The sequence below is a fragment of the Nannobrachium achirus genome (genome assembly GCF_963921795.1).
Source record: "Nannobrachium achirus genome assembly, chromosome: 6".
Lineage (NCBI taxonomy): Eukaryota > Metazoa > Chordata > Actinopteri > Myctophiformes > Myctophidae > Nannobrachium > Nannobrachium achirus.
The window spans coordinates 39,209,651-39,230,670 of NC_137815.1; the positions used below are offsets into that span (position 1 = coordinate 39,209,651).

General features: G+C 43.4%; 1 protein-coding gene across 1 annotated transcript in view; it reads right to left on the minus strand.

The window, feature by feature from the left end:
- Positions 1–21,020, minus strand: part of foxj3 (forkhead box J3) — a 98,876-nt gene that overhangs the window by 25,303 nt on the left and 52,553 nt on the right. Inside the window, exons 3-4 of the mRNA XM_080727389.1 lie at positions 8,146–8,220; positions 4,234–4,317 (exon numbers count right to left, since the gene is read on the minus strand). Coding sequence (XP_080583515.1) covers positions 4,234–4,317; positions 8,146–8,220 — 159 coding nt within the window. The remainder of the gene's footprint in view (positions 1–4,233; positions 4,318–8,145; positions 8,221–21,020) is intronic.

The following is a 21,020-nucleotide window of genomic DNA, read 5'->3' on the forward strand; positions in this document are numbered from 1 at the left end:
TGGTCCGGACTCTACCATTTTGTAACAATTATAGTCAAATTTCTAAATTACCATTCATAAAAAAAGAATTCTGGAAAAAGAGTCTCATCAAAATGTCTGGCAGCTATGAAAGACAATAATATATCTGACTTATTAGAGTCACAAATTATCTTTTAATGAATGCAGACACTGATGATTGTTCCATTCTTGTTTTGTGGACTTTAGTAATGCTGCACTACTTAGGTACTAATATTCTATTTTACAGGGGGTTGGCACATCTGAATCTGCTTTATAGTTGTTTTACAACATATTTGACAATTATTTTTATAATTTATTTTATCAATTATTGGTGACCATGTTTCCCTCTACATTAGGGGTCGGCAACTAGGTTTGGCCTCGGGCCAATCTTTTTCTAAGGCATCAGAATAATGAAAGGCTAATTTAAGAAATGTATAGTAATTTATTTTTTGATGAACTGGATACAGAGAATGAATCGAAATCTAAGCGAATAGGTGGCATAATAAATGGCAACGCTTCCCCCTTTTACATTTGTGAATAGTAATTATGGACTAACCATGTAGCAGAGCCTAACTTAATTCATTCATTAAAGATTTTTTTGGGGTCTTTTCTGCCTTTATTCGTAGTTGAAAGTAGAGATTGACAGGAAAGAGGGTGAGAGAGATGGGGAGAGACATGCAGCAAACAGGACCCGAACCCACCATGCACTTTCAGGCCACCCCGGAGCCCAAGCCACCAACTGCACCAAGCCACGGTAAAAGGCCAAATACTTGTGTTCACTGAGGGTTTTGCTATGTATACATTTGTTCTGTTTAACTCATTCTGTGCCAATCACGCGTATACACGTGATATATTAGCGCATCCCACAGTGCCAATCACGTATATACACGTGATTCAAAAAAAAAAAAAAAAAAAAAAATTTTTTTTTTTGAAAATTTTTTTTTGATTTTTTTTTTGGGACCCCATCAAAACTAGTGAACATGATTTCAATCGCGATTTTGCATGTTTAACCCCCATACAACCCCCATACAACTCAGGTAGCAGACCTCCAAGCTCACAACAGTGTAAAACATAATGGCTATTATCTCAAGAATGCCTGAACGGATTTCCAATCGGATTTTTTTGTTTGAAAGCTGTGAACAAACTGCACAAACCCACAACAATGCAATCCAGGATTGCATTGGATTTTTTAGAGCTCATTCTTCTCTGTTTTTTTCCCATGCATGAGGTGTGCAAGGTTTAATCATGGCTAAGTTGACGAAAATAAGGCTTTTAAAATGCTTGGTAGCCAATAGCTAACTTCAAGCTAACTTCATCCTCTTCCTGTACATGCACAAAGGAAAGTGTTTAGGCAAGTCATGGCTGCAGGGCTTCTGCATATACCAGCATATCTCTATGGGATTGTCTGTGGCACACTGTGGCCCCCTCTAGTGGTGAAAGGGTGGCATTAAATGAGTTAATCAACTGTCTAGCACAGCTGTGCCCAAAAGGTAGATCATGATCTACCAGTAGAACCCAAAGATCACATGACATGCCCCTAAAGATTTAAATACAAACACAAATATTTATAAGCAAAATCACAAACCCGTTTTCTGTGTATCTGTCACTTGAATTAAGTTCAAGAAGGGCCTCTTAGCTCCCTTCATGGCTTTTAAAGTAGGCAAATCCCATGCAATGATTTTGTTTTCAGTAAAGAAAAAAAAAACAGAAAATCTATCACTTCCATACAGAATGGGATGAAGACTTTTCCCTTACTATGTCCTTATTTTTCCCCTACTTTTTACAGTAAGTGTGTTTGTCTTATATGCAACGCCAGTGCCACTATTCCAAACCCCCTTAAGATACATTGTTTTTTGGGAAGGTAGATCATGTTGAGCTGCTCATTTTAAAAGTAGCTCTCAAGTCACAAAAGTGTGGGCACCCCTGGTCTAGCAGATATCAAAGACGAAAGATGAAAGGATGTAAAATAATTTCCTTCAATTTAACTATTGAGAAAACTAAAATTCTCATAATTGTCCCAGATCACTTGCATTCTCAAATTCAGTCATATTTCTTTATTAATAATTTATCCAGCTATGTCAGGTCTGTTGCTAAAAACACTGGTGTCTTATTTGAGTCCAGCCTAATAATCTTGTTTTTTATAATCTCAAGATATCAAGGATCAGATCAATTGATCAATACAGTTGTATATGCCTTTATCTCTTTTCACGCTTGACTACTGCAATGGTACTTTAACATGTATTAAAAACAAAATAGGCTTTTAAACAGGTCTAGTAGGAACAACTGACCTGAGCAGCTCAGGCTGATCAATTACATTCTTCTTTTAAAATCACTTCTACAAATGTACTTTCATCCAAAGGCCTCTTTAGGTGTATTATTGCGACCGTAGGTTACAGATTAGTATGTGAATGGTCACACTGTGGTTCGGGAGCGCTTCGCTGTTACTACGTGTCATCTTGTGATCATAGGACTTTCACATAACAAATAACTGAGTAAGCATGTTTGGGCTCTCACAGCATATCTCATATACAGTACATGGATCTCCATATATGGGTACCATACATCAGGGATACTCAAACTTCTGAACCAGTGGGCCACATTACAAAAATGTCAAGGGGCCACGGGCCAGTTGATAAAATGACATTATTTGATAACTTCTCTCTTTTATTTGCTTTATTTCCACATAAGACAAGTGCAATGTGCATTATTTTATGGCTTGGAAATCCATGTATATTCTGTCAGTGACACAATTTGTAATCAAAGTAATTTGCTACATTTTGCTCTCTTTTTAATACTTATGTGCAATTAGCATATTCCACACAAACACTAAAACAAACTAATGTACATTTGTCTGCTATTTGTCTGGGTTGATATCTGTCTGCCTGCTATCAAGAGGGATAACATTAGAGATGGCAAATCTCTCTTTGAATTGCTTCACAATGTTGCCCACATTCAACAGAAATGGCGTTTTACAGAAAATAAACTTAGAAATAGATACTTATGGCTAAGGAAAATCAAATAAAATCAAACAATCTAGCTACTTAAAATAGATTACCCAGACTGTTTAGCTACCAAATGGCTAATGATGCAGTTGTTAAGTAGAGCTACAGTACACCTCTAATTCATTTGATTACCTACAATGACGTTTTGGGTATGCTAATTAGTCAGACAGAGCCACTGGTAAAAAAAAAAGAAACGAAAATCGACGATTTCAATGGCCGCTTTCAATATGTTTTGGCCATTATCTCGGGAACGCAAGGTCTGCTCAGTTTAAAGCTTGTTGGATGCGTGACTCGAGGACATAAAAAAATTGTCCCGCGGGCCGGAAGTGGCCCGCGGGCCGGAGTTTGAGTATCACTGCCATACATCACTGGCCAGATGGACAAGAATTGGCGTGACCTCACATGTCGCCCTGAGGCGTCTTACTAGTAGGTGTATACTGTGTGCATGTGTGTATTTCATGTTTATCAAAAAACAGTCCACGAGTGTGTGTGTGTGTGTGTGTGTGTGTGTGTGTGCGTGTGTGCCTGCCTAGCCAGCACATTAAAAAGTGTCCTGTGTCCATCAGTAGCCTGTGGTCAGCTCCATGCACAGGGAGGAGGAGGCAGCGGGGGCCGCAGCACTGGGATGCCCCAGGGCCAGGTCAGTCTGAGCTCCAGCTCGCTAACGTTATGCTGGACCAAGACTCATCCATAATTAAAGGCAAAAGCTCTGCCGCTCAGAATAACCAGCGCGCGCAGCCTCGCCATTAATTGATGTTTGTTAAAAAAAATGAGCGAGGAATGCAACGTATGTAATGGCCGCCTCGGGCATAGTTTATTAATAAGGAGCCCACTTCATGACCAGCAAGCAGAGCTATACAGTACATGGAGCGAGAGAGGCAGTTACATAAAGTCTGGATATGAACTCCTACTGGGGGCCTGTAACACGAGGTAGGATGGAGGAGGGTGGAGAGAGATGATGCGAGATGTGACAACAACAACAACGTATATGTGAGAAGGCGCAGATGAGAAGTGGGGGTGGGGGCCGGGGGTGGAGAAAACAAGGAAAGAAGAAAAATAAAGTGAGGCTGAAACAGAACAGAAATATGCACAGGATGGGAAAGAAAAGAGACAAGGTTCCAAGGTACTGTAGCAGAGTACGAGAGAAGACAATAACAGGAGAACGTATGAGGGATAATAATGAGAGGGATTGTTTCTGTTAGAATCGAAACAGACTTCTCTGCCCCAGACTCACCCGCTCTCCGGATCGTGGCCTCTTCTTCGGCCGAGTGGGCAAGGAGTCCTCCTTTGGGTTGGTGTCAATGGCCCAGTAGGAGCCCTGTAGACAGGAGAGCGAACCAGTGAGCTCAGTTCACAACAGGATAGATTCACACTACAAAGGCAAATGACCTGGTATCACGGGGATGTTAGTATTGGACTGAGGGACTTCCCCGCTGGAAGGACATGACAGAGGAGGCCTCAGACTTTTCTTTGGCATCTATCTACGCTGCATAAAAGCTTTAGCTAATAATGTGCGCACTGCACTCCGAATGCACAGGTCTCTTCTGCTAAAAAAATGAATGCAGTCTGTCTTCCTAAACCCAAAGCTGTTAGTAGAGAGTTGAGTGTGTACTGTATGCAGTGTTGTATTGGTCGTGTCACGTGGGTACACGCCGCCCGAATTGTTTTTGAGCAGGAGCACATGCACGCACACACATGCATCGAGTTTAAAACAACCCTTAACTTTTACAAAAGCTGTAGTGTCACACCAGCGGCATTAACATATGCCTGGATGCAACTCCGGTTATTGTAGGTGTTAAGCGTGTGACGTCCCCCAAACATTAAATCATCAATAATAATAATGGATCGCATTTTTATAGCGCTTTTCCAAGTGCTCAAAGCGCTTTACAATGGTCCATTCATTCATACATACAATACAACACTGACTGTATGAGTGTGTGTTTGTGTGTGTGTGTTAGCAAGAGAGGCTAGGCTGCTCCTGAGTGAGTTTGTGCAGTACACACAGGCATTGAGATGAACTGCTAGTGGTGGTGGTGGTGAAATGCTAAGCCTCTCCTGAAGCTGGACTTCCTCAGCCCAGGGTAGTGTGCATGTTGCAGCCAGGGGTGAAGGCTCCTCTGCCGCAGACCCAGCAGCTTGGCAGGGCTATACAGCCCTGCCGTGTTGGCTTTCTTCTCAGGTCTGAGCTGGGCTAATCAAGGAGAGAATAGCTCGGGCTGGCTCTGGGGCTGCAGCTAGCAATTCCACACCCAGGCTGCATTATTTATCTCTGCATTCGGGCCCCATTTAATTTATTTTTCAATGGTGCTCCAACCCCCGAAGCCAAAAGCAACACAGCTTACAGTTGTTAAAAATGAGATTTTGAACCCCGAGGCCCTACAAGTTCAGAATTTTATTTTTAATATTTCATGCGACCCCCGATAAAGTCCCAATTGTCAAGAGAAAGTGAGATCAGGACCTATACAATTATTTCCTTAGCAGAGAGAATAATTGATATTTCCCAAAGAAAATACTCTGGGAAAAAGCTGAGGCCATCCAGCAATCCATTTCTAAAGTACTGTATTCTATACAATAACGGGTTGCTCACTCTTGTTTGGCCCACAGTTCTTTCTTTCTTTCCCTCATGTGGTTCAAGAAACACTCCGGATTTTGCCGTGCACTTGCATTCACAACCGCTCCAATCATTAAAAAGAGAAAAACCCAGGGCTGGCCTATATTCTTCAGGGGGCAAAATGATATGTTTTAATATTTTCAAGGCTTGGGGGTCAATTAACATTTTCCTTGGAGGGAGGAATTATTCACAGCGCAATCAAGCGGAGATGAAGAGACATTGCGTAACGATGTGAGGCTAGCGTTAAAATGCTGAAAAACCTCATTACGCAGCTTCCCCCATGTTCCTGACAAGGGTTTTTCAAGCGCCGGACGGAGGACGCGAACGAGGGCACCATTAAGGTGAGATGCAGAAGCTTGCACACGTGTGATCCGAGCGTGTCTCGGTGTTAATATTTAGCCGTTAACTGTTTCAATTAGGGCTCCTGGAGGCGACACAAACCCATGGCTGTTAGGAGAGCCAGGCAGGGTGACGTTTCTTTTAATTAGGCAAAAAGGGAAAAAAAATTAAAAGAAGATTCTTCCAAGTTCAACCCCCTGGGAGGGGAGTTTCTGCATTTCCCTGCCCGTCCCCCCCCAGAGACCTACTACCAGAAAAAAACAAACCCACATAAAGAGTTGTTAAATTATTCACAAATATACTGCATTATACTGTAGCAATGCCTAGTAGTGAGGCTATGGCGTCTGGTGCTGTAGTGAAATTACACTAAGCACCATGCAGCATTGAAAAACAAAACCTCTGCTGATTGTTAACACAACTTGAGCCCTTTTTTATTTGTTAGCAGTTTGAAAACAGTCGATCTACAGTCGATCACGATGTGTTGTGATGTGATGCATCACAAGGTTGTAGATCTGCTATTTTTGTAAAAACAAACTAAAAATATGTTTGAAAACATTTAGAAAATGTTCACCTAATAGTGACATGCCCAAAATAGTGACACCAGGGTTAATGTGGTTGAAGAACAACCTCTGAATGTAAACGAGAGCACTATTTTTTCAGTATAAAATCGGTATACATATAAACGCATATGTTGCGCGCTCTGTCTCCACCTTATAATTGCGCTGGTTATCAGTCACTGCAGATCAATGCTAAAGTCCATGACATGAGGCCAGGTAAGATAAAATGTGTAAAAAAAAGAGAAAAATGTAATGGAAGTCAACACTTCGCTTCGACTTTTTCACCTCCAAGGTAGACAGGATATGCGTGCGCGCATGTGTACTGTGTACACACATACCAAGCATCATCTCTTACACAATCTCAGAGACAGAGAGGGAGGGAGAGAGAGAGAGAGAGAGAGAGAGAGAGAGAGAGAGAGAGAGAGAGAGAGAGAGAGAGATTGTGTGAGAGAGTGACATGCCTCTCCTATCTCATCCAACCAGGAGTTCTTATATCCCTGCCACATTACAATATTGATGCAACGAATCACGAGCGGCTAGCGCCTCTTTGAAGTTGTCTTCGGGGGTGGGGTGGGGGGAAGGGAGTGAGGAAAATTCCAAATTAAACATTAAGGATGCGAGCATGTTGGCCATGCATTTGGAATGGGATCCATACAGCAATAGATTATTTTGTATTTAGTGGAGCAGGTCCCAGGAGTGTCAATATCAGAGGATTACAGCAAAACATGAAATTAGCATTCAGTCCCCATCCTCTACAGAGCTGAGCGTATCTCTTCATGCCTCTGCGTGTGTGTGTGTGTGTGTGTGTGTGTGTGTGTGTGTGTGTGTGTGTGTGTGTGTGTGTGTGTGTGTGTGTGTGTGTGTTGTTTGTGGGAGTGTGTGTACAATTATTTGTGTAGTTCCCCGCAGCATGTGCAGCAGTGTGCTCTCCGAGTGCCTGGATGGAATCTAGGTTAGGCTACATATGGTTAGACCTATGCAGCCCTTTATCACACTAAATATATGCTCGCAAGACGCCACGTATACAAACGACCGAACATACATCAGAGGACATCCCTCGAGATTCTGAGGTAAAATAAGACGGGGGAAATTATGTTTGGGTGGTCCTAGGCACAAACTCTCCCACCTTTAACATGTTGGTCTCTAATCTATCTATGCATTCCTTATAGGAAGAGCGAGCGAGAGAGAGAGAGAGAGAGAGAGAGAGAGAGAGAGAGAGAGAGAGAGAGAGAGAGAGAGAGCAGTAGGCTGCAGCAGGTTAAAATCTATCGTAGCCCTCTGCTCTACCAGACTACCATCCTTTGGCATTTCACCACGTCTCCTGGACTGCTTTGGTCTCAGAGAGGAGTTACATTTGCCATGCTATTTTGTAGGGGGGCGGAAGGTTCATAATAGATTATGAGCATGCCATGCATTTCCAGACTGTCAGGGCCCTGGCAGCCGTTCAAAACTAACATTTTTCTACAGCAGATAACACGAGATGCAAAGTTTCGCAACAATAAGCTGCTGCTACATCCAAGAAAATGTGCATACTGGGGGGGGGATTCATTCCACTCAATCGAGTGTCACTCTGAATCTATGTGGTTTCAGAGAAAAGTACAAGTAGACGAATGATGAATAAATAAATAATGCATCTTACCTTCCCTGGGTCATCTTTGGAACGAGGCACTTTGAGAAAACACTTGTTCAATGACAGATTGTGCCGTATTGAGTTCTGTGAAAGGGAGAGAAAGAGAGAGAGAGGACAAGGTTGGTAAACATGTATCGCAAAGGAAAACCCTGCAATGTGGGAACAAGTGTGTTGTACAGGCACGTGCACACATAGACATCAAAGGGGGCTTGAGCCCCTGCCCTTTTACCCGTCTGTAAAAAATTAAGTATAGTATGAATGCAGTTTTCACTATGGTGAAAGAAATGCAGATGCCCCCTTTCTATGCCGTACCTGAAGGCAGCATTCAAGAGAATTGCCTTGTCCAAACTCTCCTGAACTTGAATGCAGCGTCTTATGTTGAAAGAATTGCCCTCTTTGTGTAGAAATCCATATTGACTTGATTATGCTTAGTATATAGTTTAGTGTTGTATCAAGTACCAAAAATAGCTCACAACGCGTCGCGCTGCGACGCATGACGCATTGTGAGCTTGGATGTCTGCTATTTTCAATATTTTCACCAAAAGGCCCTTTTGGAAAATTCAGCCCCTGCCTCTCTAACATTCTCTGCACGTCTTTGGTGTCGTATCTGGATGGACGCAGAGCATCAGCGCCAGCAGCCGCAGAATCACTACCAAGAAAGGCAGGCAATGTGTGGGCACGTAGCGGTCTATCATTTTACATTCATTTACAACTCCTGCGGCCAAGGTCAGATGGCTTTGCCGGGGTCCGACCCCTGCGTGGTGACGTGGCCAACGACCGTGTCCAGATTTCACAGGGCACCAGACTGCACCAAGCCTCCATGCAGGAAACCATACATTTCGTCGACGCCTAGCAAGCTGCATTCTAGTGACAGAACATGTCGAATTTCCACGGGTGCCAACAAAAATATAAGCCAGAAGGAAATATCCCACACTGGGATGTCTGCTGATAGCAAAGACTGATATTAATTAATGCTTCAGTGGGGTCCTGGGAGGGAGGGGAGGGAGGGGAGGGAAGGGTAGGGGAATCTAAATTATGTAGATCATTTTTTGGAAGTTAACTCGTTACAGTGTTACAAGCTACTTCACGCCACTGGAGAAGAGGGGAGGTTTTTAACCATCTGCCTGATGGAGGAGGAGGCTGGGAACAGCCATGGTGCCTGCAGAGTGGCGCTGCTCAAGGCCTGGGTTCAGCAGTCACAGTCAGGCCCCCCAGAACCAGCTGGAGCCCGGCCAGAACCAGGCTTAGTGGAGCCACCGACTGCACGTTTCGCCTCTCCACTTTGTGGAGTAGTATTGACAGATGGCCGCTCTAAAAAGCTTTGGGATTCTCAGATGAGTTGAACGGACGCACGCGAGATAAGTACTCTCTGTGTGTGTGTGTGTGTGTGTGTGTGTGTGTGTGTGTGTGTGTGTGTGTGTGTGTGTGTGTGTGTGTGTGTGTGTGTGTGTGTGTGTGTGGGAGAGGGAGATGGAGCAGTCGTGTTTGTGTGTGTGCATGTGCACGCAAGGTGAGCGAGAGAGACACAGAGAGAGAAAACTAAAAGAGAGAGAGAGAGAGACCCCAGAGCACATTAGATTGGAGCTGCTTGTACATTACTATAGACAATTATACCTCAGGAGAGACGATAATGACAGCCCCGTTGTAATGCTGTCAATCTTGCTGTTGAAATCCCCCTGAAATGCCAATGCAATCCACGAGAAGTGGACCAGCTCTATTCTCCTATAAGCATATAATGGGGTGGAGGGGCGGTCCACAGTCAAACTGGCAGACGCAAAGAGTGTATGAAGACCTACCCTTAGTGCCCTATACAGTCAAATCTAGATTTTTACACTATCAGAGTTAAATTAACACTTTTACCCTGTAGCCGAGGGATGGTTCAGTCTAATTGGATCAGAGACAACACAAAATCCCTCGCTTGGGTACCGACACAAAAGCAGAAGACGTTCTCGCACCTATCATTTACTGCCAAACTGGCCAACAAAACACAAACAGGTTTTCAGACTAATGATAATCAAATCATGTCTCATTTAAATGTACTTTAATACGGTAACTTCTCAAAGACGGTTTAGTCTGTGGAAACTACAAAGATCATGATAATAAAGGATTCAAGGTAAAAAGGAACAAATGTGTAGTTAGGTCAACTAAAGACTGATTTATAATGCGCCAGTGTTGAAGCAATACAACATTGTGAGCTTGAGCTCTTGAGCTTGGTATAAATATAACAACTTGGTACAAATTAGGCTCAACACTCAGTAAGTGCCTAATGTTAAGTCTGTATTATACCCAATAAGTATAAGTGCTGCCAGAATTGGCCAAAAATTACGTTAGAATATTCCTTTTAAAACATCACGTGGATTCGAACCATTCAAATGTAAATTTGAATTTCAAATGTATACATTCTTTTATATAAAACTAGCCCTTACCCGTTCAAAGATATGAGCTCCGAAATGATGTGCAGTGTGTGGGTTATGGGATGTGCACTGTGCACACAGTATATGAGGGATGGAAAGTAACTTTAACTGGTGCTTGCATGCTAATATGTAGGAGCATCAATGTAAGAAATACCCGTTCTCCAAAATGATGTGCAGTGTGTGGGTTATGGGATGTGCACTGTGCATACAGTATATGAGGGATGGAAAGTAACTTTAACTGGTGCTTGCATGATAATATGTAGGAGCATCAATGTAAGAAATACCCGTTTCGTTTAATGGCTAACCCCCCCCCCCCCCCGCCCGCCCGCCCGCCTGCACACACACACACACACTCCCCCCCCCCCCCCCCGTGTGTGTGTGTGTGTGTGTGTGTGTGGGTTTGTGTGTGATTGTGCATGGCCTGAACAACAGCGCCCCTCCCTTAACATGTGTGGTCACAAAAGGTACTGTAGGCTAAATAGATATAGATACAGCATAAAAATGCTATTATACAGCATACGATTTGTGAAAGTGACAAACGGGCTTCACAGTTATGTCAGGTGTGTTCATATGCTGATGGTGATGCGATTTCAGATCAATTGCTCCAGCCACCGAGGAGAAACGCTGTTTCATACAGACAGACACTCACTCACTCACTCACTCAGACAGACATTCGCAAAATTATAGTATAGATATTGTATGCAGTAAAACCTAAGTCGAACACAGCAGAAGTCTATTTATTTCTCTATAGCCTATATATGCCGGCCGCGGGTGCTGGGAAATGCAATCTCTTGCTAGATCAAAATGAATGATTCATAGCCTTCTTATTTTATTCTATAGCCCAATTTTAATTAAGCTGTATCCGAACTTCTCTGGAGAACGGGGACGCATCTCTCCAACGATGCGCTCATTGTGCTGTGAAGTTCGAACAGTCTTTACCATGACATGAAACGGGCAATTATAATCAAACCAATGGATTATTCTTTTTTTTAAACCAAATTAAGATAGTCTACGTGATATGGAGGTAATTTCTTTTATTAACATTTATTTTAGTCAAAGCTTAACATCCTTTTATTTTATTTTCATTTTATGGGAATATTCGAATATGGAATATTCCTAATAAGTACGGACCATAACAAAACCATCGATGATTGCGGTTATAATTTTTACATATGGACACATGTTCATGGTGCGTTCATGGAGCCGTCAAAAATAAGGAATAAAGTGTATAAAGTGATGAGCCTAGTGTTAAGGCCATAGTATACTCACTAAGAACAGAAACTTTTTGGAGCACTGCTGAGCAAAAAGTGGTAAAAGATTATTCCGCAGGAGTGTTTCCACTCATGGTGGCTTGGACACACTATTTTCCCCACAGAGCCAACCCATGCGGTGGAGTATTTACACACAAGACTTGTCAGACAGGTGTGGGCGGGCGAGCGTGAACATTTTGGGTTTGCTCACGTCGTGGCTGTGGAGCTTGCGCCCGACCAACTCTGCGTGATAGAACTACGAACCAGGCTTAGGACTAGACTATACGTACGTCCAGGCCCCCCTTCTGCACTGTCAGCACCAACCACTACACATGAAATACTGTAGCCTTGTGCTGTCAGCCACTCTCCGGGATGGACTTCATGCCACTGCTGCCTAAAAGCCCCACTACACAGGCTCACATTAGTGTGGCTGAATAAAACAATGTGACCCCCAAGAGCGATACAATCATACATAGTGGATGGTGACAAACAGCTGTGAAGGGCCCTTTGTTTAGTACGCTATGCCACTTTAAAGCGCTAAAGACGCCTCCAGCAGGGAAAAAGCCTCAGTGGGAGCGAGCGCAGACTTTTCAACATGATACAGTTACACCCCTTATGCCCGATTTATTCTTTTATGTCTTGTACTTATATTTGTATACACAGAGACGCGTTATGAGCTTGTCGATCAGCTATTTTAGATGCGCGGCGACACTGGTGCAGCCAAGTACAAATCAGGCCTATAGCACTTAAAACCATGTTCCTTTTTACAACTCAGTGAAGTGTCTGTGTGCGTGTGTGTGTGAGTGTGTGTGTGCGTGCGCGTGTGTGGCATTCCCATGCTTCGGTGCCACAGGAACAGACGCATTACCGTGCCTTCTGGTGGCCCTAAATCATTGATACAGTCAAGCAGGCAGGTTTACTTTTTAATGGACTCTCCCTGGCTGCTCTCCTCTCCCGACAAGGACCCTGTGCCCCTCTGACGGGCTGCATTATATCAAGCACACTCTCTCTCTCTCCTCTCCGTCTGGGCTGGCAAAGGCCCGGCATGGACGCCACTGGCTGGGGGTCATTTAATGCCAGAAGAGTGGAGGCGAACCGGAGTGGAGTGAACGGATTCGGAGGCGATTAAAACATTATAATGACCACACTGGAGGCAAAACATGATGTGATCACAGCAAGTTGTGCTTCATTTGAGGGGCCTTAGTGTCCTCCTTATAGAGCGGGGGGGGGGGGGGGGGGGGGGGGTGTCTGTGTAATCATTCATCATTTTTGTATAGTTGTATATATTGCAATAATAACGAACGAGTGGTTGTCACAAAATCCCAAGGCACACCTGGACAGCACAGGTTTTGGGAGCCACTGATTCAGCGTAAAAAATAAAAAAAAAAGCAAATGCTTAAGAACCAGTGACGAATAAACAATCCGAAAATGCGCCGGAGAACATTTCACATCAAACTATTCATTTGGTGATGCTTCATTCACACAGGTTGATGCTTTTAAAATCAACCTCATTTTCAAATAAATGTGCGTTGCTTTAATGCCAGATTTATTTTTCCCAACACTAATTTCATCTGCTTTGGATAAAAGCGTTACACAAATGCACCATTTACCATTTAACATTTTAAGGGCAGCTAAAGACGGATGCAGCAGGTCTGTGCCCGGAGCGTCAGAGAACCGACTCGCAGTCAGACAGCGGGCCGAACCAGCGTGGAAGATGAAAGTGAAGTTAAGCAGTAGAGGTCAGGGGAGGCGAGTGTGAGCACCGGGAGACAAAACGAGTCAGACACAGCTCTCTGCAGGGGGTCCGGCTCAAGTGCTGCCCAGCGTCTACCTGCAACCGCCCAACAGAACACTTCTCTTTGTGTGTGTGTGTGTGTGTGGGGCATCTACACCCCACACACACCAGAATGTCTCCCCTAACGAACAGCGGTGATTTAACGTGCCAGGACAGCGATGAAGGGCGAAAGCACCTCCACCCTTCCCCTCGTCTAACCCCCACCCTACCGAGGCGAGGACTGCCATCATGGGTGGGGGAGCAGGTCAGGCTGACCTCTGTGTTCTCTGTGTGTGTCAAATGTTCAGAAGTGAGCTAAAGGGACAGGCCGTGTCAGACCACTGTTCCTCACACACGGGTGGGGGTGGGGTGGGGGGCCTCCTGGCTTGCACACAGGGGCGTCACACCAAATTCTGGGCCCTGGGTACAAGGATTCACTGCGGGCCCCCCATGAATGTTAACTATTGAAAAATAGCAGATATACAAGCTCACAGCGCGGCACCGAGTGCCGCGCTGCGAGCTTGTATATCTGCTATTTTTGAAAAATCGTGAAATTGTGTGCAAGAAACCTATGTCAAGGACCCCCAAGATGATATGCATTTGGCCACGGACCCCGATCTCAAAATATTTAGTTCCAGGGACCCCCAGAAGCAAAATTTGAGTTAGAAATGTTCGCTTAAAAAATACATGTATTCAAAGATTTTCACACATTTTCACAACTTTTCAAAAATAGCAGATCTACAAGCTCGCAGCGCGGCACTCGGTGCCGCGCTGTGAGCTTGTATATCTGCTATTTTTCAATAGATAAAGTTATTAGGGCCCCTCCACCTTGGGCCCCAGTAACTCAGTCCCACTTTCCTACCGCTTGTGACGCCCCTGCTTGCACACACACACCGAAACACCCAGGAGAGTGCCGTGCGCTCTGTGCCGTGAGAGGTCGCGCATGTACAGCACGTGCGGCAGCACCCAGAGACCGCCGGAGCGCTGTGGGAACCGCCGAGTGTGATACCCACACCGCCGAGTCTCACACTTTCTCATGCCCACACTCTGCCGCACTTCTAAACGCGCATGTGTGTGCAGTGCACATGCATGCATGCATGTATGTGGCTAGGGTGGGTGAGACAGGAATACGCTGGTTATGTGGGTTTTTTAAAGAAGTGACAAGTGTGACAGTGTGGGTGTGAAAAGACCAGGAACAACACACACACACACGCACACACGCGCGCACACACACACACACACACACACACACACACACACACGCTCACACACACACGCACGCAAACACATGTGCGTGTGCACACGTGGAGAAGCACCTGCACGTGCATGCACACAGCTGCCACCCTCAAACTTCCCACTCAGCATAAAGCCAGACGGTGAGCTATCGCTTGGTCTGTGGCTTCAGTTAAAACATTCATCATGTGACGACGAGTTTAAGACGACCTAGAAGTGCTCTGAAAAAGTGTTTTGATTTCAACTATAAAACAAAAGGAAACTTAAGCAACCCCTGGATTTGGAGCCTTGAGAGCAAAGTGGGTTTTAATCTCCCTTGCCTGTCTGTTTGTGTGTGTGCACGTGTCTGTTTGTCCCAGCTGATCCTGCTGACTCCAAATGCTGATCAGTTTCTTTTTGCACAACACCGGGCACAAGTCCACATTAGATGAACACCGAAATACACCTTCGTTAACATGGCAACATAACCAAAACCCCTCATCATGAGAGTTAAATGTCCGTGCAGCACATACAACTCAGTCCAAAGCTGTTGTTAGTCTCTTAAGTCCCTTTTATACAGTTTTAGAGCAGAGGCTCTCAAGCTTTGTGAGCTTTGTCAAGGACCCCCAAATTGATACATATTTGGCCATGGAGTGGACCCCCATCTGAAAGGATTTTATTCCAGGGAAGTGAGGGAACCCCCCAGAAGAAAGCATTTGTGTTGTCTACATTTTAGCAAATTGTTCACATACCGATAGGACGCGACATATATGAGCTTGTAGATAGTAAATCTTTGAATAGCTGAAGTATAAAATAGTGGATTTTGGTGCTTTATTAACACATTTTCCCAGGGACCCCCCAAGAACTCCATTAAGGAACCCACATTGAATGAGAGAACCATCGGTTTAGAGTGCTGTTGGCAAATGCATGGACCAAAATCTATAAAGCCTGATACAGCACTTGTCTTGAAATAACAGATGGGTACAGATTTTAAAATAACATATGTTGTGTGATTTGATTGGGAGTTAACTTGGGACATCCCTATTGACTTTAACCTTAGAATGTCAAGTGTGGATGGGTTGAGAGACCAATGTGTCTTCTCTCTCTCTCCATCTCATATAGTGTCACACACGCACGCACAGGTCTGAACTCTCTTTCCTGAGACCATGCTGACATCATGTCAACTACAGCGCTTACTTCCTCTCATAAAAGACTCGTAAGCACGACTATAGGCAGTGATGGAAGAAGTACTCACATGTTTTATTTAGGCCTAAGTCCGATTTGAAAAAAGCCTTAAAGTAAATTGAAAATTACCCACTGTCTTTCTGGAAAACGTATTACTCAGCCTGTGTAGCAGCTAGAAACAAAATTCCAAAATATTTTTTTCAAAAATGACTGTACTACATAAAGTACATGTACTGTAATAGACAAAAATGTGTTCTTGGCCTGAGGAGGTAATATACAAAAATGTGTACCCGTCCATAATGGGTTAAGTAAAAGTATCAATACTGCAATGTTGTTATACTGCAAGTAGTCCCATATTAAAAATGTACTTGAGTAAAAGTACAAAAGTATTTCACAAGTTCAAAATGTATAAAAGAATTGATCTACAAGCTCACAGTGGGTTACATCACGACACACTGTGAGCTTGTAGGGCTGCTATTTTCAAATGGCCAAAATATACAGTATATATGGCTGAAGTGGTTAGGGTGTTTTGTAATCAAAATCTACAAAGTAACTAGTAACTAAAGTTTTCATATAAGTAATTTCAGTGGAGCAGTACAATATTTTCCCCTCTGAGACGTACTGCAGTGGGGTGGAGGTAAGAAATATTAGAAAATTGCCAATACCGAAGTATAAAAAATACCCCAAAATTGCACTAAGAACCATACTTGAGTTGAGTACATGTACACTTTACACCACTGACTATTGGCCACTGGCCAGCGAAAACCCAACACTTACATCTCAAATCACAACCTTTGACTGGTGAAGACTTTGTCCATACAGAGTAGTTTTAATGACAGCAATCTAACCCTAACCCTTTGAAAGATGGAGAGAGGTAGACAGTGAATGTGTAGGAGAGAGAGAGAGGCGGAAGACAGTAGGGACGATGTGCTGGTAATCACATGCTGCACTACCGTTTCAAGGCTCTAGCTAGTAATTTCACTGCATACATCGTTATTTTTATTAGGAAATGCCTCCTGACGCAGATTTACTGGGCGCACCTTTGTAGTTGCCTTCTGTGTGTGTGTGTGTGTGTGTGTGTGTGTGTGTGTGTGTGTGTGTGTGTGTGTGTGTGTGTGTGTGTGTGTGTGTGTGTGTGTGTGTGTGTGTGTGTGTGTGTGTGTGCAACAGGAAGCATTTTAAAAGTGTCAGGATGCAAACCAGCAGTTACATCACCAGGACGTCCTTTACAAAAGATCTATGCCTGATTCATACTTGGTTGCACGTCACACCACGCACCGGAAATAGCTGATATACGAGCTTGTAGATCTGCTATTTCCGGCGTTGGACATAAGTGTGAAACCAAGTATAAATCAGGCTTAATGAAGCTTTCAGCCCGAACATTGCAAACAGGAGAACGTGCAACTTCAAATTGAATCACCATTAAAGAATAGCCCAGGCCCAGGGTAAGACTGTGACGCAGTCTAAGCCAAGGCGAGGTTAATTCAGGAGACAGTCAACATGATTCGGTGTCCCACTCCTTGACCATCAACTAAACCAATATTTTGTCAAAAAAGTTAATTCTATTCAAGTTGAGAAACCGAGATTTAAAGTTGAAGTTTCTAACATTTAACTTATAAGCAACAAAAATAAGTGGGCATACAGTAGAGGTAAATCAGCACCACTGCAAAATGGGTTGGAAACAGTGTAGTGTTTTAGTAAAGCGTCAGGCTCAGGGAAGGTAGTAGTAAAGCAGTGTTGTTTTTACATGTACCGGTATATGTCAGCACCAAGCATCACAGTTACAGTATAATACAGTAGGTAAACCTATGGAAATAAAACAAAAAGATATTGGCATCATTATCAGACAACAAGACCATGGAAATCAGTAATGGATAGGGATAGTTATTGATATTTGAAACACATAACTACTGCCCCTTACATATTACTAACCCCTAATTTTTTCTCACCGTCTAATTTTATTTATTTTTGACTGGACAAGGTCCAGGGCAGAGACCACTTTCAGTACAATGATGCTACTAGTATAGTCTTGCCTCCGTCATTCATACTACTTAGCCACAGGTCAATGAGAGGTCATGCTTTCCTCGCAAAGTTGTTTGCTTTGTCTGGTTTCCTTCTCGTCTTTACAGACACTCCATCATAGATATTTGAAGTGGCAACAAGGGCCAGGATAATCTTTCTCTTTACAAGACTGTTTTGTGTACCCATAAGCCCTGTAGTGTGGGCTCTCCTCTCCTTCAATGTTCAAGTGAAAAGACATGTTTATTCAATGGAAATCGGGGCTAACCATAATAAAAGTAATTAAAGCCTGACCGATGTATCTGTCTGGTGCCAGTCAATCAGTCATTATCAGATTTATTTTTACAGACGATTATGCAGCCAATGAGTCCCGATTTCTAAACACTTTCAAACTACCTTTATGTTTGGGTATGTCATTATACATTATAAATGTTAAATAGGGCTTAAGTGGCTAAGCAATTCAAATAAGAGACTGATAAACTGACCGATACATGGAGCATCTCCCTTGTAGTATGGATGGAGTGAGCACAGAGAGACACAAGAGACTGGGAGTGAAGGTGCAGAGATAAGACACAGCAGGTAGGTGGGCTGTTGTATTTTTAGGCTGCTTTTAGACCTTATGGCACGTCCAGCGTCACACGCCGTGCGCACTGCGGCCTCAGAGACTTTAGGCAGGGGTTACAGAATGTAGCGCCTACACAAGCGGCTATTTGTAGTGGCCATAGGAAGGCGTGCCATGCAGGATAGCACCGCATTCACTCAGCAAGGAACCACTTCTCAAAAAGAATGTCCCCCTCAAAAACCCACCACATTCGATACACACACACACACACACACACACACACACACACACACACACACACACACACACACACACACACACACACACACACACACACACACACACACACACACACACACACACACACACACACACACACACACACACACACACACACACACAAGAAGGTGTGAAGTACAGTTTGTTGGGGTGCAATCACAGGCTGATTTAATCCTGTTGGTAGCGTGAAGAGAAGTGACCCTGGCCTGAAGCCATTGAAACGAGGCTCCTCTCTTATGGAAATAAGGACGGGGTGTTGTTATGAGCTACACTTTTAACATTATGCCTACCTGACCACCCCCCTCCCTCCACACGTCCTGTGCTGTGTTGCATATCACAAATGGTACGGTATTAACTAAGGCATACCAGGGCATTTAGAAATCTGCCAAGGTATGATTTTCAGACAAAAAAAAAAAAACGTTTTCAGGCCAAGCACCCCTTAGCTGAGACAGAGAGAGACGAAGCAGGGACTCCCACAACCTTTTCATAGATTCCATGTAGTTTCATCGTTTGACAGCACAATCAACAGTGTATTTTGGATTCATATCAATTTGTGTTTTCAGATATTTAACCACTTTAACCGTGATTACCTAATAAACTTGACCTTTCACTCTGCACTCTTTTTCCCCTCTACACCAAGCCTCTTTGCCGAAAATAGCCGATCTACAAGCTCACAACGCTGCGAGGTGTTGTGAGCTTGTAGATCTGCTATGTTTGGCTAAAGTTCTCAGAATATGGACGCTAGGGTTCAAGTGGTTAATATAAAAAAGAAGAAAAAAAGTTTCTATCACTCAAAGATTTGGAGGACCCCCTGTATTAACTCTGAGGACCCCCTATGGGTCCGGACCCCCTGTTGAAGACCCTTGAATTAAACCGTAATAAACTGCCACATATCCGGAGATGATTTCTTCCAACTACAAAGGCAGTTTATACAGTAAGTAAAATGATTTTATCCAGCTGCCAGTCTGTCACCACCACCTTCACGTCATCATCACGGTCCAGCCCAATGATGTGTCTGTGTGCACCGCAGCAACAAGTGAAGTGAGTGACATCGGATCCTCCAGCAACCAACGGTATGCTGAATCTACTTGAAGGTGTTATTAAGCATTCTATGGGCCATAAGTTATCAAAACCCAGCAAGACAAATTGCATTATTTTTGGCACATATTGTATGCAATGTGCAGTTGACTTGCTGTGCTAAATTGCATGTTCACGCATTATGCTCCACATAGATAGTGACTGTTCAACTGTAAAACTAAAATGTTTCAAATGACAAAAATATGACTGAAACTAAATTAAATTGTATTCAGTAGACTATGACTAAACCAAATCTAATAAATTGACACTGATTTGAAGGACCTGCCTCTGCCTCTCACCTGCTTTTAAAGTTTCTTGTATCCGTTGCTTGACATGACCTGACAAATATGATATCACCAGTAGGGATGGGACGATATGAAAATGTCATATCACGATTATTGTGACCAAAGAAATCACGATTTACGACATTATCGCGATAATCAAAATATCCCAAACATGAAACATTCATTATCCTCGGGCGGAACATTGCCAAAAAATAGCAGATTTACAATCTGTGACGTGTTGTGAACTTGTAGATCGGCTATTTTTTGGCAAAGAGATTTGGTAGAGAGTGAACAAAAAGACTGTATCAAGTACGTATATTATAAGTACGTTTTACCAATAGACGGTTATGGTACTAGATATGCATGAGCTCGGCAAATAAAAGGTGAATTGATCCCAGTGCATGACGGAGGACGATTTCACGATAAATTAAATCTCCACGATACGATTATCGTGTTTATCCCTAACCAGCAGCTCAGCCTTTACATTATTATTGCTTTCTTTACATAAATAACTTCATACATACCACAGTGAAAGTCAGGAAGGTATGAAAAAATAGTTACCGCCCATGTCTAACACCTACAGCATTAAGATACTCAAAGAGCCCCCGCAGTGGCAGAATTTAAGAGCAACGTCTGTTTCATTTTTCAAATAATGTTAAGTGTCAAGTAGTTCGATACAAAAGACAAAGGAGAGCATTCCTCGCCCGTGATTTATTTAGCCAAAGAACGCCGTTCCATCAATAATTTAAAAGTCTGCGGCCAAAGTGATTAGAGCACGCAAAAGAAGTCAGGCACAGGCCTCCGTTGCTCTTTAGCATTACTCAAGTG